Source organism: Schistocerca gregaria, chromosome 4 (genome assembly GCF_023897955.1).
Source record: "Schistocerca gregaria isolate iqSchGreg1 chromosome 4, iqSchGreg1.2, whole genome shotgun sequence".
Classification (NCBI taxonomy): domain Eukaryota; kingdom Metazoa; phylum Arthropoda; class Insecta; order Orthoptera; family Acrididae; genus Schistocerca; species Schistocerca gregaria.
Window position 1 is genome coordinate 381,871,987 of NC_064923.1, and position 15,417 is coordinate 381,887,403.

The 15,417-nt window shown below is 43.1% G+C and overlaps 1 protein-coding gene across 1 annotated transcript in view; it reads right to left on the reverse strand.

Moving 5' to 3' along the window:
- Positions 1-10,040, reverse strand: part of LOC126267542 (hemicentin-2) — a 1,749,994-nt gene extending 1,739,954 nt beyond the window's left edge. The window contains exon 1 of the mRNA XM_049972846.1: positions 9,516-10,040. Coding sequence (XP_049828803.1) covers positions 9,516-9,765 — 250 coding nt within the window. The 5' untranslated portion in view covers positions 9,766-10,040. The remainder of the gene's footprint in view (positions 1-9,515) is intronic.
- Positions 10,041-15,417: the final 5,377 nt, after the last annotated feature.

Below are 15,417 nucleotides of genomic sequence, written 5' to 3' on the forward strand. Positions count from 1 at the left end.
CTTAATTAGTTTGATGCTACAAAACTTTAAATTTGTGTCTTACTTTCTGTGACACCTCAAGTGTGATCCTGTGCTTTACAAGATTTAACATCCAAAGCGATTTATTCTGAGAACCAATTCATTCTGTCATATTAATAACTTAGCATATGGCATAATGCGCTATCCACAAGGTCAGCCTGAAATAACATGCCGAACTGCTGAATACAAAATATTCTACCACTGACGTTTGATATATGTAGTGGTATCACGCCCCAAAGCAAAGTAAATGTAGACTTCTCTGTAAAAAGTTTGTCCAGTTTCTTGTGTCTTTAATTTCCGCATAATTTTCGTATGTGAACTAAACTAGAGGAGAAGAAATCGAGTTGATTATGAGGTGTTTGGAGACGGACCACAATCATTTTTGCCACGCGCTATTCGCGTGTGGACCAAGGTTGGAGGGCTCAGTTAATGGTACGAAATGTACCATCCGCCACAAAACAATATGTGGCTTGTAGAGTATGATGCAGATGTAGATATTGAAAACAAGGTTGAGAAAGCAAATTGGCCTTGAATTTACAGAAAACAATAGAAACACAAACAATATTTGCGTCCACTTCTTTGCACCTTTGCGCCATCACAGTCTGTAAAGAAACTAAGATTTTCCGATGTTGTATAAAGGTATCGCTTACGCGTACGTTTGTCATCCCTGCTTTGCTGTCAACTGCGCTACAACAATTTGTAATTGCATAGTGTTGAATTATAATAACGATAAGAATTAGAGAACAAATTTATATAAGCATGAGCTAGAATATGCACAGCAAGCGAAAGAAACTACTTAGCGATGAGTGAATGCATGTGAGAGAAACTAGTTGTATAGAGTTCATTTATTCCTGCAAAGTGTTTATTCACTATATACTCCGTACTATAGGCGATTATTGCTCTTAATTAACATTATCTGAACTATTCACTGGACTTCAATGAATATATACCGCTGGTAAAATCTTGCGGAGGTCCATGATGTCCAACTCGTGAATAATGACAATAAAAGAAATTCGAATTTTACGCCGACGTTGTGAGGAGACGAAGTTGCTGCATTTTGCTTGAGGTGGAGCACACATTCATAATCCATATTTTGGGACGCTCAATAGAATACCCAGGCGATGAGCAGAACTCAGATTGGTACCATTGTCTAAAATATTTACTAAGCGAAGATTATATTGAAAGCAAGGAAAAAAAATGTTCCTAGTACGTGATAGACCAAGGCGCCTCCAACAAATAGATTATGCTGTTATCAAAACAGCGAGTAAACTAAAGCTACGATCGATGTCATTCTCAGATAATACCACAAATTAGATTAAATTAGCGATGTAATAAGAAATAAAATTAATTATAACTCCACCGGGGATATTCACATTCTGCCGGACGCTGTGGTCTAGCGGTTCTCGGCGCTCAGTCCGGAACCGCGCGACCGCTACCGTCCCAGGTTCGAATCCTGCCTTGGGCATGGATGTCTGTGAAGTAATTAGGTTAGTTAGGTTTAAGCAGTTCTAAGTTCTAGGGGACTGATGACCACAGATGTTAAGTACCATAGTGCTCAGAGTCATTTGAACCATATTCACATTCTTTATGGACATCATCTCGCGCCAAACATAAGGAAGGCGTAAGTGGTATTACACATTTCTTCTTTCACCCTAGGCTCGAAAAGCTGAATATATACCCTAAGCTAGAGTCTAATGCTAAGAGTGAGGAAAGTAAGAAGGAAACAGACAACTCAACTGTAGCGTAGTAAACTAGGATTCGCAAAAATCTGTGTTCTCTTTATCGAGGTAATTTAGGACAGTAGGCAAACATGTCAGCTAGCATTATTTTGGAAAAAACTCATTTGAACCTATACGATAGGGCACAGCCACCATCATTAATATGTCATTAATGTAATGGCTACACGAACCAAAGACGTCTGTATTACGGACACAATACTAACCTATTCCATTACGCGAGGTGCTGGGCTCCATATGACGATGATTACGATCATGACTGCAGTCTTGAGACATTCCCTTGCCTTGGAGCATTCATAGCGTCGTTAGCGGCCATTTCTCTGTTGCCGCGCAAACTAGAACGGCAGCAGTCGGCCGGGTGTTGACAGTTTGTAGTGCTCTAGACGTCCTCGCACTATACGTATTCATAGTTGACTCTCTACAAAGATGCTTATATTGTGGCCGAAGTTACATGACCACAAACTGTTTACAGGTAAGGTTATCAATTTAGTCAGGTACTGACTTGTGTGAATAGTACCTAACTGTCATGGTTACAAAATGGTAGCAGTAGTTCTTTGCAGAAGAATGGGAAAACTGGCAGAAGACGACCATGTGTCAGATCAGTCTCGATTCCCGAAAAATGAAGTATCAAGTGAGGCAACACTGACCCTACGCCTTCTCTTAAAAGACAGGTTAACATTTAGTGTAGTTGTCGATTCATTCTTTATTTCAAGTATTCACTTACGACATTGATCTCCGAAGCTAGTTAGAAAAAACAATATTACGGAAACTGGACTCACATGTGCTTCCAGTGACGAATCAGTTTTTGCGATACAGTGCCACAGGTCTTAATAGTGTTGCTAAATTTTTGTACCTTCAATTTAGGACTAACATCGTTAACATTATCAGTGATGGTGGCCTGAAAACAAAAGGTTACAAGTAATCTGCAATTTCAGAAGAAGAGGGCCAGTATGACACAACTGTCGACCTTGGATAATTCATGGCCAAGATTTTCGGTATGAAAACGTATCGAAAGTATGATATTCTACTCGTAATTCAACCATAAATACTTCGCTTGAGATATTATTAGGTGTACATTGATCATAAGGTAATTATTCACTGATAGCTAAACAACTGTTATATTGGCCATACGACTGTGTATCTCTGTCAAATGCTGCATCCAGTGGTAGGGACGCACTTTTTATATGTACTGACCGTTAACGCTGTTCTCAGTTACTAGCTTTCGTTCCACGTCGTGACGAATCAACAAAGACCAATATATTTTCGCTAGGAATTTTACACTTCAGTAACAGCATCAGAGACACTATGTTTGATCAATCACTGAATGAAGACAAGTACTCATGCACATAATTTATGAACATTAGTTATGGAAAGTGTTACATAAGTTAGAAAATATAGTGTAAGATAATTTGGATAGGATATTATTCGGATTTATTAATGTTAAGAAAACAGTGTGGAAACTATAGCAACAAAATATAGAATGTAGTAGATAGAAGTGTGTCTTGCGCAGACGTAAAACACTTTAAATGTGTGACTCTTACACCAACATAGGAAACAAGATTGTTAGCTGAGAGATATATCGGAGAGATATAAATGTTTTACAAATTAAATTGTCTTGTAGGATGTTGGTCTCTGTTTGTGTATATTCCAAGTATATATTTAGGTATTTACGTAAGGAAGGTTTCTTAAAGGTGGATGCCTCTTCAGTGCTAATTTACTTTTAATTGATACTATCTTCAGAGACGATAGTATGATGATTCATGGATTTAGATATGCAGATGTATTCACACATCTAAGTGCTGGTATGCTGGTAATACGGTACTAAGGGAAGGTGTTTTGGTAGTAGAACTACATGGTCACGGTTTTCTAAATGCCGAGCCACATAAATTTTACGAGAAATGCTTGTGCGACTTGGTCGAGATATTTATGAAGGTTTTGGAACATTTGTGAGGCGTTTAAGAGTTGTGGTCTGCCGTTTCACCTAAGAAAACATATAAAGCGACAAAATTTGTTTTCTCACATTAATACTGGCCTGCACTTTGCCATAAGGTAAACGGCTCTGAAGACGTTTATGACACTTCCTCGCCGGTAGTCCCAATTTTGAACGGCTGGGTAGTGTCACAGGGTTTTCTAATTACATGTTTCTGAGAATTTTTTAATCTCCAGAAAATGTTTGTCAAAGGTGCTTGCATCTCTGTCAGTGTGTGAAGAACAATGTTTTTCCCACTTATTTATATCATCCGATTGCAGAACCACACTTGTTGATCCTGATACTCACCTGCTTCATATAGGATGAGTGACCATGTCCTGACACTGATACTGCTACCAGTTTCAAAGTAAATTTTTGGAATGTTCGACTGTTAAGGTGTTGTTCCGATAGCAGTGTACAGCCAGAGACATCGCTTTACCACTACTTGGCACTCCGGGGGAAACCATTTCATTATGAATTAGTTAACGCTATTTATTACCAAGCTAAAAGTTTGCATATACCATTGCAGTAGACAAAACATTCTATATCAAGGAGACATCGAAGATTACCTGCAGAAAGAAATAGTAGTAGTTAATGTCACCGAAATACTCCAGTTTAGCTAAAAATACTCGTATTCACTGTATGTGTGTATATTTCTACATGTGCTGTGCATATAAATATATAGCGTTCTGGCTTAGTACTAAACGTGTTTCATTTTCGTTTTCTTGCACTGTGCACTCGTACGCGTCCGATATTTCCTCTTAGGATACCTCGTAGGGATCCCGCAAGGAGAAGCAATATTATAGCCCTTGGCAAGCAATATCTTTAGTATAATTAATAGCAGTTCCTTAATATACTGGCACAGAAAGAAAATGCTACTTGGCTTTAGAGTCGGTTCAAGTTATGTACTCCATTTCTCGCTGAAGTTACCTCCTTTGTAAAAAGATAAATTTTGGTTTGCCTTACAAAAATCATAAAGTTTTCGCCCAGATTAGTCTCCAGGATGATTTCTTATCAAATACGGTATGGCTGTTATTGGAGATTTGTTGCGTAATTGTTGTAGTTTAGTGAATCACCTACAGAAGTGACACTGACTGTGTTATTATCATAAACTGTAGTTCTACTAGAATGAGACACAATAGGAGATACAATTTGTAACAATCTGGCCACTATTCGAGTTCCCTTCAACATTTATAAGGTTGTCAATGTTTCATAGACGTCGCAGCGTCTCGAAGAAACACTAAATCAAACGCCTTACAAGTGTCAAGAGGCACAGAAACCATGTGGTCGCTTTCAACTATTTCTGTTTCCGTAATTCTCTTTCGAGTATTTTCATGGTGAATGCTTCGTTTTACAATGGTGATAATATGAAGAAACTCATTTTTATACTACTGCATTATATATAAACATAGATAAGTTCTTAAATTTTACAGCAGATAGATGTTAGTGAAACAGAAGAGGTTAAGAACAGTTATCTATTATCATCATGCAGACTGTGTTACTTATTCACTCTTACGATTACTTGTGATACTAATTTGCGCTTCAGATGCTTTACAAATTAAGAGCAAGTGTTCTTCTACGAGTACGTGAAGTACATATTTGACATTTCTCGGTATAGCGTTAATTTTAACGGTTTAATATACTTTTAAACAATTCTGAAATAAACTTATGCAGACTTCTTGCAACATACTTCATGAAAATCACTAATAACTGTTGAAATTGTATCAGAAGTATGCCATGTAGGATGTATTTCTTTTTTTCATATATTTGGAAATTTCACCGTTGGACAGTGAAGAGGGGGGGGGGGAGGTTCGATCAACGTCTTATGTCAGTATAAGACTGTCTTTAGAAGTATTGCATCCTATGTAATTGTTTGTCTAGAAACCTTCGCTTCCCGGAATTGTTTGTTTAGAAGTCTTCACTATTCTTTCTTCTTATCGTGCATAACTTATGTTTTCTTTGATAACTTAGATGTATTTATTACCTCAAGCTCCACATTTATGACTTTACCGCAATTCAAACACATTTTGGTGGTACACCTAAGGTCTTAATGCCGTTAGTGTCGCGAAGGGGATAGTTATTGTGCAACATTTTGATGGATTAAAACTGTATACGGGACTGTAACTCAATATGTATCGTGCCTTTCGCTGTTAAAACCTTTAAGCATTTGGGTATCCTGTAGAAAGAACGTGACATTAGCTTTTGTAACTGCCCGGAAACTCTCCTGCAGCACAGCGGCTGGACGTCTTCACGGTAAGAGCGTTTCCCGTAAAAAGCACTCGTAGGGTTATTTTCTGTTTACGTGCGTCCACAATCTTACACGGTTTCAGATACGACAATGTGATCCAACTGGACGGTTACTCGATTTATTTATTTGTTTCTGAATCAACATTTCAATATGTGCGCCATTATTGTTATGTGTAGTATCACTCATAATTTCGTCCAGCATAGTAAGACAGTTTCTTCGACACAAGTCATGTGCACATGTCGCTAATAGCTTTTGTTTTAGGCCCTTAGATCGTTCTCGTGCCTTCAAAGGTGTTCTGACCAAAGTGTTTCTGTTGTCGAGTTTTGAACACTCGAGAATGTCCAGAACCACTCTTGTAAAGTTTTTGGTGCATCAGGAGGAGCCATTCAATAGAACACACAATATACTGCAAAAAAGACCAATAAATTTTTTTTACTTAAAAGAAGAAAGATATTGAACACAATTTATCCGTATAGTTGAATCGCCTACATATTGGGATGCATCATTGTACAACAGCTTTTACACCATTTTTGCAGAGTAGGGGTGACAGCTTTTACTGTATTTGTAGGATTTATTTTATATGCAACCAGTTTTGTTGTTACATTACAATATATTTAGGTGCCTCTATGATACAAGATTATAATGCCATTACAACGACGATAACCCAGAATCCATATGTTCATCTGGTTTCATGGAGGGGCTTGAAGATTATGTAATATAACACAGCAATTGATTGTATATAAAATAAAGCCTATAAATACAGCTGAAGATATTGCATTTTGTTGCAGTTATCACTTACGAATAGCACATAGGTGGATGTCGATATTGTGAAATAAATAATTAATTCCTGTAATGCTCCATGCAGAGTACTATTACGGGTTCGAGTCCAACTCGGGGAGACCTATAAGTTCAGTTAACAATTTCCAGTATTAAAAGAGAGTTAATATTAAAAACAACATCTTAGGTCGCCCAATGCTCTTTAATGGTTCAGAAACCAGAGAAGAGCCTAGTGCAGCATAGGTCCGTTTTTTGGTGTTAATTACAGTAGGAGGTTCTGTTCCACTGCGCCAAATTGACTGAAATAAATTTTCTGGAAAAAAGAGCAAATTCATCTTGGCTTATTTATACATTATGGCTGATCGCTGTGGGCTTGTAACTGCTCATAGAATTTTGTACAGGGCGCAAATCCACCACGAAGCTACAATGTGTACGAAATTTGTCAGCATACCGCCTCCAAAGTTTTATAACTCCTAATCGATTCCGGGTGTTGGTGAAAAACAGTCAGAAATAAATTATTATGTGTATATGGACTGTTCGTTTGTGTCTTTCTGTCGAGTCATCCTTAGATCTAGTGTGTAATTACAGAGAATTGCAGCTCGTCAGCAGAGTGAAAATTGAGTCATGAGTTATTGGGTCTGAAAACAATGGGACAAAGGTGAAAAACTGGTAGTCCAGACATAGATGAAAAGTCGTCTAGACGGTGTCTGTCGTTCTTCGTTATGTTGGGTTACGGTGCCCTCAGACGTCTTGCCTCCAATTGTGAAACAGACGCATTGTACAATGCAGTGAACTACTAAGCCGGTGAAAAGCCATGGTTACGTACAGATACATTATTCGCTATATTGTACAACCAGTTTCAATCATACACAGACGATCTTCAGAGGGGTTGCGACATCGCAATCAGAAGTGTGACTATCCATAACCACTATCAAGCATGATGCTACGCACCAACATCTCCGTTCACCTATAAATTCGGATCACATCGAGACGTGATAAAAAAATGATCTGAATGATTTTTTTAACATCAGCTTCTAACGTGAAAGCCTTATGATGTAAGTTGTCCGATAGCTTTATCCGTTGAGACGAGCAGCGTCAAGTTGGAATACGTTCTGACGTGTCATTGCCTAGCAACGCTGGTATGTGGCTGTGTTTATAGTGTCTTTCGCGCATCATTGATTTTGAACAACGCGTAAACATATAGATTTTGCTGCAAGAAAGTGCCAAAGTAAATAATAAAATTTTGAAAATGGTGTATGGCGATAATGGTGTAACGCTGAAGACTGCTAGTGGCATGAGCCATTTGAAAACGAAAATGAGCCTGTAGAAGTCTAGGAACGTTCGGGGTCCATTAAACCCGGAGATGAAACTTGGTTCTGTGGCCATGATCGTGAGACGAACAGAAAGTCAGTGAATCTCCTCGCCCCAAAAAGACACATCAGTCAGAATCGATTATCAGAGTCATGATCGTTACTTTTTTTCTATATTGACGGCACAGTACGAACAGAGTTCGTTCCCAGGGGAACAGCCACCAACGCCGAATTTTGCATGAGAGTACTGCATCGATTGCGAAACCATGTACGAAGAAAGAGACCACAAAAATTCGCCAATGGCTTCTTTCTTCATGACGACAACGCGACGTGCCACACTTATCTTTTTATTCGAGAATTTTTGGCCGGAAAATGCTTTCCTGACCGTCCATATCCGCGTTACTCACCATATCTAGCACCGTGCGACTTACGACGCTTCCCAAAAATTAAAACTGAGTGTAAAGGAAAACGTTTCGACACCATTCCTCACACAGAGACAGCCACGACAAAGCAGCTGAACGCCCTTCGGGAAGAAACCTTCCAGAAGTGCTTCCTGTCATGGATTCAACGATGCACCAAGGGCATTGCTAGCTATGGAAAATACTTTAAAGGGACTAAATCAAATTCCATATAAGCGTATTGCTTTGCTTTCAATGAAATTTTTCACCCTATTTTTTTGATCAACACCCCTTATAAGGTAGTTATACTTGATAGGAGATGCTGGTTTGCAATATGTTGCTTAACAGCTATTATAGGATGCCACACATCTGATGATAATGTCACACTACAAACGACTATACTCTGTTTAAGACTGAAACTGATTGGGTAGTAAATTTGTTGGTACAGACGTGTGCAACCACGACTTTTGATCAATTGTTACAACTTGCAGGTTAATTCTTACAGAGAAGATAACAGCAACTAGCCACTTTTTGCAATACTGCTAAATTCCCTAAATAGCTCTGTTACCGGTTACGAACTTCCACTGCTATGAGTGTGAATCCTGAATCATTCCTGGTCATGCTGACCAAGTTTTACGAATTTATTTGTAAAAGTATAGGCACTGGAAATTAAAATCTCCTGGAGTGCCTCTCCTGCTCCAAGTCGGCCCGTTTGATGTCCTACCCCCCTTAACGGGAATAAGTCGTCTGATGATGATCCTGTCGTTCGAAACCGGTCATGGCGCTAATTATGTACATAAACAGCGTTATAAAAAGTGGCTGGTTGCTCTTTTCTTCTCTGCATGACTCAATCTGTATACTGTACGTAGCCATGGCTCAAATTGTCATTCTCACAAGTTGTACGTCATTGTGAACTATTAACCTCTGAAAGCGATCTGCAAATAAATTTCATAAACACAGCAGCTGCTTAATGGGATTTTCCTTCATCTAGAAAGAAAGCAAATAATTCATCGAGAAGGGGGCTGGGTAAGAGGCGAGATAACGCAGAGCACCACTCACGGATCTTCTGGAAGTCCTGCACATCGTCCGAAGTAGCGGACTGGACGACGGCGACGAGCAGGAAGAGCAGCAGCGCGCAGGCGGCATCGGCGAGGCCCGTGGCCGCTGGCAGCCCCGTCCCTCCTCTTCGTCCTCTGCGTCCTTCTTCTGCGACGCCGGCCTCGCGGCGCCCACTGACCGGCAGCCTCCACCGGCGCCAGCCGCAGCAGCAGAGGCGGAGGAGGCAGCAGCGCGGAGGCCGACGCGACATCGCGGTGGAGCCGCCTCGCGCGCAGTCCTGTCAGGCATTCGTGAAGACACGGCGGCGGCGTCGATCGCTCGCCCCCTTCACCGATCACCGCACACAGCCGGCCGTATCGCGCGCCGCGGACGGGCCGGCCGGTCGCTGGGAATACTTTATCGCGTCACGTTCGCCCGGACGAAGGCGAGCGATAGTACCCCCGTATCGCGTCGCGGCGGACGAGACCGCCTTGCAGCCGCGCGAACCGTCGACAGACTGACGACGCGCGCCCTGACTCAGAGGACTCCCACTCTCTCTCCCTCTCTGTCTCCCTCTCTTTCTCTCTCCTCCTCTCTCTCGCTCTCTCTCTCGCTGCCTCGGCGGCGAGCGCTGCGCTATTTCCGAAATAGCCTCACCGCGGGCGCGACCACACTGTCACAACCCACCACCACCTCCGACAGCACCACCGCCGCCTCCTCCTCCTCCTACACGTCGTCGTTCACCAACAGCGCCAGCGACAACAGTGCCGCTGACCGCTTCGCGTCCTCACCGTCCCTACCCCACTGCCGCCTCACTTCAGGAGAGCACACACACCACCTCCGTCCGTCGGACACACACACACTACCCGTCGCCACTGTGCTAGGAGGCGACCGACGTACCACTGGAGCCACGGAGAGAAGAGTTGCCGCGGAGCTGAGCACGGGAGACGACGACACTGCTGGAGCCTGCCCGCCCCTTCCTTTCTCTCTCTCTCCCTCTCTCTCTCTCTCTCTCTCTCCTGACACACCGCGGCCGTCGCCGCCGCAGTCGCGCGGGAGCACTCTGAGAAATGCGACGTTGACGGAACGCCAGGGTCCCCGGCCCAGCCTCCGGAAAGCCACTTTGCTGTCACGTCTCGCGGCGCCCGCTGCGAGGCATTAGCTTATTAACATCTCGACCCACCGCCGCCACAGTAGAGGGAGCGCTTAGCCCGGCTCACTTCGAGCGCACTGTGTGCGGCGGTCGCTGCTGCTACTGGTGCTCTCTCTGGCGCGACACGGTCCGGATCCGCTGTCTCCGTCGCGGCGCGCGCCGTCTACGTGTCGCCTCGCATATGCGTATCTCTGTGTAGGCGAGCGTGACGCGGCGAGTGCGAGAGGGAGCGAGACGCTGAGCGAGGGGAGACCGCCCCAGCTGGAGGGGGAGGCGAGAGAGGCACTCGCGCGCCCGCCGCCTCTCGACCTGCTACTGCAAGCGCCGTTGTTCCGCGTAACTGACTCGTTTGCTCGTTTGAAAAGAAAGGGGGCATTAGGCGCTCCACTGTGAATACCGGCCGCGCTTCACACTTGCTCCCACTTCTGGTCACGGCACGACCTTGCCCACTCTTACGCAGCTGTGTGAGCGTCGCCTGCCACTTAGAACGATTGCGCGTTTATTTTAGGCCGGCCAGAAGAATGCACTCCTCTCGCCCACGCGCGGTTAATATTATCACCGAGGCATCGCGGAATCGCCTGGGCTGTTGCACGGGCGCCTGCGTCCCATTGAGAACGGCGATGCGATCCTCGAGACCGCGCAACCTAGTCGCACGCACGCGGCTTGTTTTTGCCCCTGTCCGCCTACACGAAATATCCCCACGAGCGGCGTTGGAGGAGAAACGTGGCAACGGTCCAAGGTGGACCTTTAATGTGTGTTTTCTCTTAACCTCAAATATCTGCTTCTTCCTTCGTCTTTCTTTCTAGCACGTGTGCTCGTACACACACACACACACACACACACACACACACACACACATACACATGCACACAGGCACACACACTGCAACAAACAGTCACATCTTGTGCCTCACAAATATCTTCCTGTACGCCCCTGCTTCCTGCTTCGAAACTGATGCCACATGTGTTGCAGGGTTTAGTGCCCGTGGTGTCCAACCTCTTAGTAACCATGCTCTACGCGGGTGCGGGAGGGGGCAAGTAAAATGTAGTTATCGGAAGGTAGGGGGGTACAATAAAGGAAAGAACCCTGGGTATGTTTAGTAGCGGACCTTTAATTGGATGTTGCCGTCTGGTAACAGTGGAGAAATACGATGCTGCACTGCCTTTCTCGCTAAGAAGACTTATCGGGTGTTCCTTCAGACATACATACATACTGGAAGGAATAGCCACAGCGGCGACTGCAGCCGTTATGAAATACGTGAAATTCGCATTTGCGAATATGAAAAGCGATGAGCTCCATAATGGAAAGACGACTTCCAATTAAAATGCCCTCCATTGTAATGTGTATACGAACACAGGTTGTGCCAGCCGCGGTGGCAGAGCGGACTTAGTCTCTGACAGCGCCTAATATATTTACTTAAACCTGTGTTGCAGAATAATTGGCTTCCGGTTGCGGAATAGGCGCTGATAAGGCACGGTGCGCGCGACCTTGAAGGGGACTTAAGAGTTTGGCTGTAGCGCAGAGGAGGCTGCAACGCAACACTGGTCTCTAGTATTACTAAAACCTGTGTTGCAGATTTAGGTATTTTGTATTAAGTGTGCGTCTTAGTAGCATGTTAGGATAATGTGTGAGAACCGAGCGGTTCTAGGCGCTACAGTCTGGAACTGCGCACCCGCTACGATCGCAGGTTCGCATCCTGCCTAGGGCATGGATGTGTGGGATGTACTTAGGTTATTTAGCTTTAAGTAGTTCTAAGTTCTAGGGGACTGATATCCTCAGAAGTTGAGTCCCATATTGCTAAGAGCCATTTTTTGAACACAGGTTGTGACACAGGTTTCTGTATAGCCCTGAGTCTTGCACAGGTAGCAAAAGCCGTTATGGCGACCGCTCGCATAAAGTGAGGAATCCGGGTTCGAGTCCCCGTCCTTCAGAGATTTTTCGTTATCTGTCACTCTCGTATACAACTGATGGTTGTTCCTGTTCGCAACTGTCAATACATTTCTTGTATTTCGTGAGTAATATTTGACCACTATTATCAGCCTATTTGGCCACCACAGTGTTGGAGAATGGCTTCCTCCATACTTTTCCATGCACATCGGTGCACCATGTTAGTAATGCAGGACGTCTGATAATGTCTTATGTCTTCATTAGATCTTTGCCACAGTTTTATCTGATCGCTTGCAATCACCAGAGAACGTCCCTTGCCCATGTGCTGTCCATTCATTTGGCCATACGTCCCTCCCAATTTTCCATTACAGTCGTAATAACTCCATTCAGTTCCACAACTCATTTAATAATGTTCGTAAATCTCACAGTGAATCACAACAGGTGGCTGTCCATTGCTTACTGCTTTTCACATTAAAACTCCATTTCTTAAAACCGTTCGTCACACCACAGACTGAAAAAAGAAATCCATTGTCGGATACATAATACATAATAATTTCTTGTTGGTCAATGGCATGATACAGTTTTTTCAATTGAAAGCCCTTTGGCAACGTCTTTCTATGTAACATATGCCAGTAATCTTACATAGGAAAGGAACATACAGTTTAAAATAGATCCGAACCAAATATCTGAAGAATCTTCACATAATTGAGAGGTGTCGGTCAGGTTAAAGGCATACTGAAAGATATTCGTGGTTATTGATAGAAGGATAACACTCAAAGTGTGTTAGTGAATGCACTTGTGTTTACTCATATATTCAATTGTTTGCATTTTTCCTGTCGACAGTTCACGAGTATGACAAAAACGCTAAACTCTAAGCAAACGCCGCGCGGGGTAGCCGTGCGGTCTGGGCGTCTTGTCACGGTTCGTGCGGCTCCCCCCGTCGGAGTTTCCAGTCCTCCTTCGGGCATGGGTATGAGTGTGTGTGTGTATGTGTGTGTGTGTGTGTGTGTGTGTGTGTGTGTGTGTGTGTGTGTGTGTATGTGTGTGTGTTTTCCTTAGCGTAAGTTAGTTTAAGGTAGTTTAATCACTGTGTATGCCAAAGGACCGATGACCTCAGCAGTTTTGTCCCAAAGTCCTTACCACAAATTTCGAAGTTTCTCAGCGATATTTGATATAAAGACATCGTATGGCACATTGCCATAAGGGAACCTCTCCTAATGCAAATTTGTAATCTGACACAGGGGTCGAGGAAATAACTGAAAATTAATCACGTAAGGACCAAGTGATCATCGTGTAGTGAGCTACTAAAGGATAGATCTGCTGAAGGCAGTACATAGAACTATGGAAAATAGTACGTTACACCAGTTGTGAAATTTGCAAGCATATGTTTCATGATTTGTGAAATTAATCGGTAAAGTCAAGCCGCCTACACACTGAGCCTGAAACATGTTTTCAAAACAGGTTTCCGGCTGCTTGACGTGGACATAATTAGGAAACATGTTTCGAAACACAGAAACGTCTATCCGTGGCAGTGTCGGTACAGATCCAAGGAAACAATGTTTCAGGCTAGCTACGACTTGTCACCGCTACATGGCGCTAGCGTGTGTGTACATGTGTCGTCAACTGTTACGTGGTGCTATGTTTACTATAGTCTCGTTTTCGCTTTATTTTTCTAAAATAATGGAGTGGTCAAAGGCAACAAGTTGTTGATTTAATTTCCATGTACCAGGGGGAGGATTGCTTATGAATCGTCCAAAGAAAGGAATATAAAAACACTGTTAAAAAACACGATGCGCTTGCAAGAAACTGCAGCAGCTTTTGGCACGGAGAAGGGAAGTGTAAAGAAAAAGATACTATCACTCGTGGTTGCTTACAGGAGTGAAAAAAGAAAAATTATTTCCAGCAGATCATCTGGCAGTGGTGCAGACACTGCATATGATTCCAACTGGTTCGGCTATTCGGTGCTGCAGTTCTTGGACGATGTTCATGAGCCGAAGAAGACAACAGATACTGTGGAAAATGAGATACGAAAATTATAACTGTTTGTCTTTATTTGTATTTTATGGTATACAGTCACATTCACTGATGTTATTTTGCCACGGTGCACTTCCTTGTGGGCTTAAAAAATAGTTAGCAAACTCGTCTCGAATTTGTTTATTCGTGAAAGCAGCTTCCCTTGGTATATTTTGTGCTGCAATGAAAACTGATGCAGAAACATCTCGTCTCCATGTGCCTGGAATCATTTCAGCTGTTTGTAAATCGTAGGAATCGTACCTCCCATATGGGGTGTACTGGTTCCTTGCCTCAGCATTTCGCCTTAAAAAATTGTAAAATTGTGGAGTCATACAGTGTAAGTGTGACAGTTTTTGCCTTCTCCGGTTGTAGGAACATATGTTTTCTAAACACACGAAAAACTGAAGCCATAATGCCGAAAGTGTTCTCCACAAACCATTCTGGCCTAGAAAGTCTGTAATTAAAAACTCTCTCTTAAGAACCTTTAACATGTTTTCCCGGGTAGGGTCTCATGATGTTTTCCTGTAAGGGAAAAGCATCATCTGCTACAAAAAGGTATGGTAGGGCCTTTGTGCCACCTGGTAAGCATTCTGCTTGTGGCAAGTTAAGTTTCTTTTTGTTAATTAACTCACTTATTTTCGGGTTTTTGAACACAGCACCATTTGATACTCTGCCTTGGCAGCCGATATCTGCGTATAAAAGCTTGTAGCAAGCAGCACAATGCCGAATGATCCTTCGTAATTATAATATTCACTTCCACTTCCACTGTAGCACGATATGTTTCCCGTCATTGCTCCGACACAGTGGGAGAACTGAACAATCTTGGAGAACAAACAGACTGTTTCACGCCAGTCGTTTTCAGTCATGGGT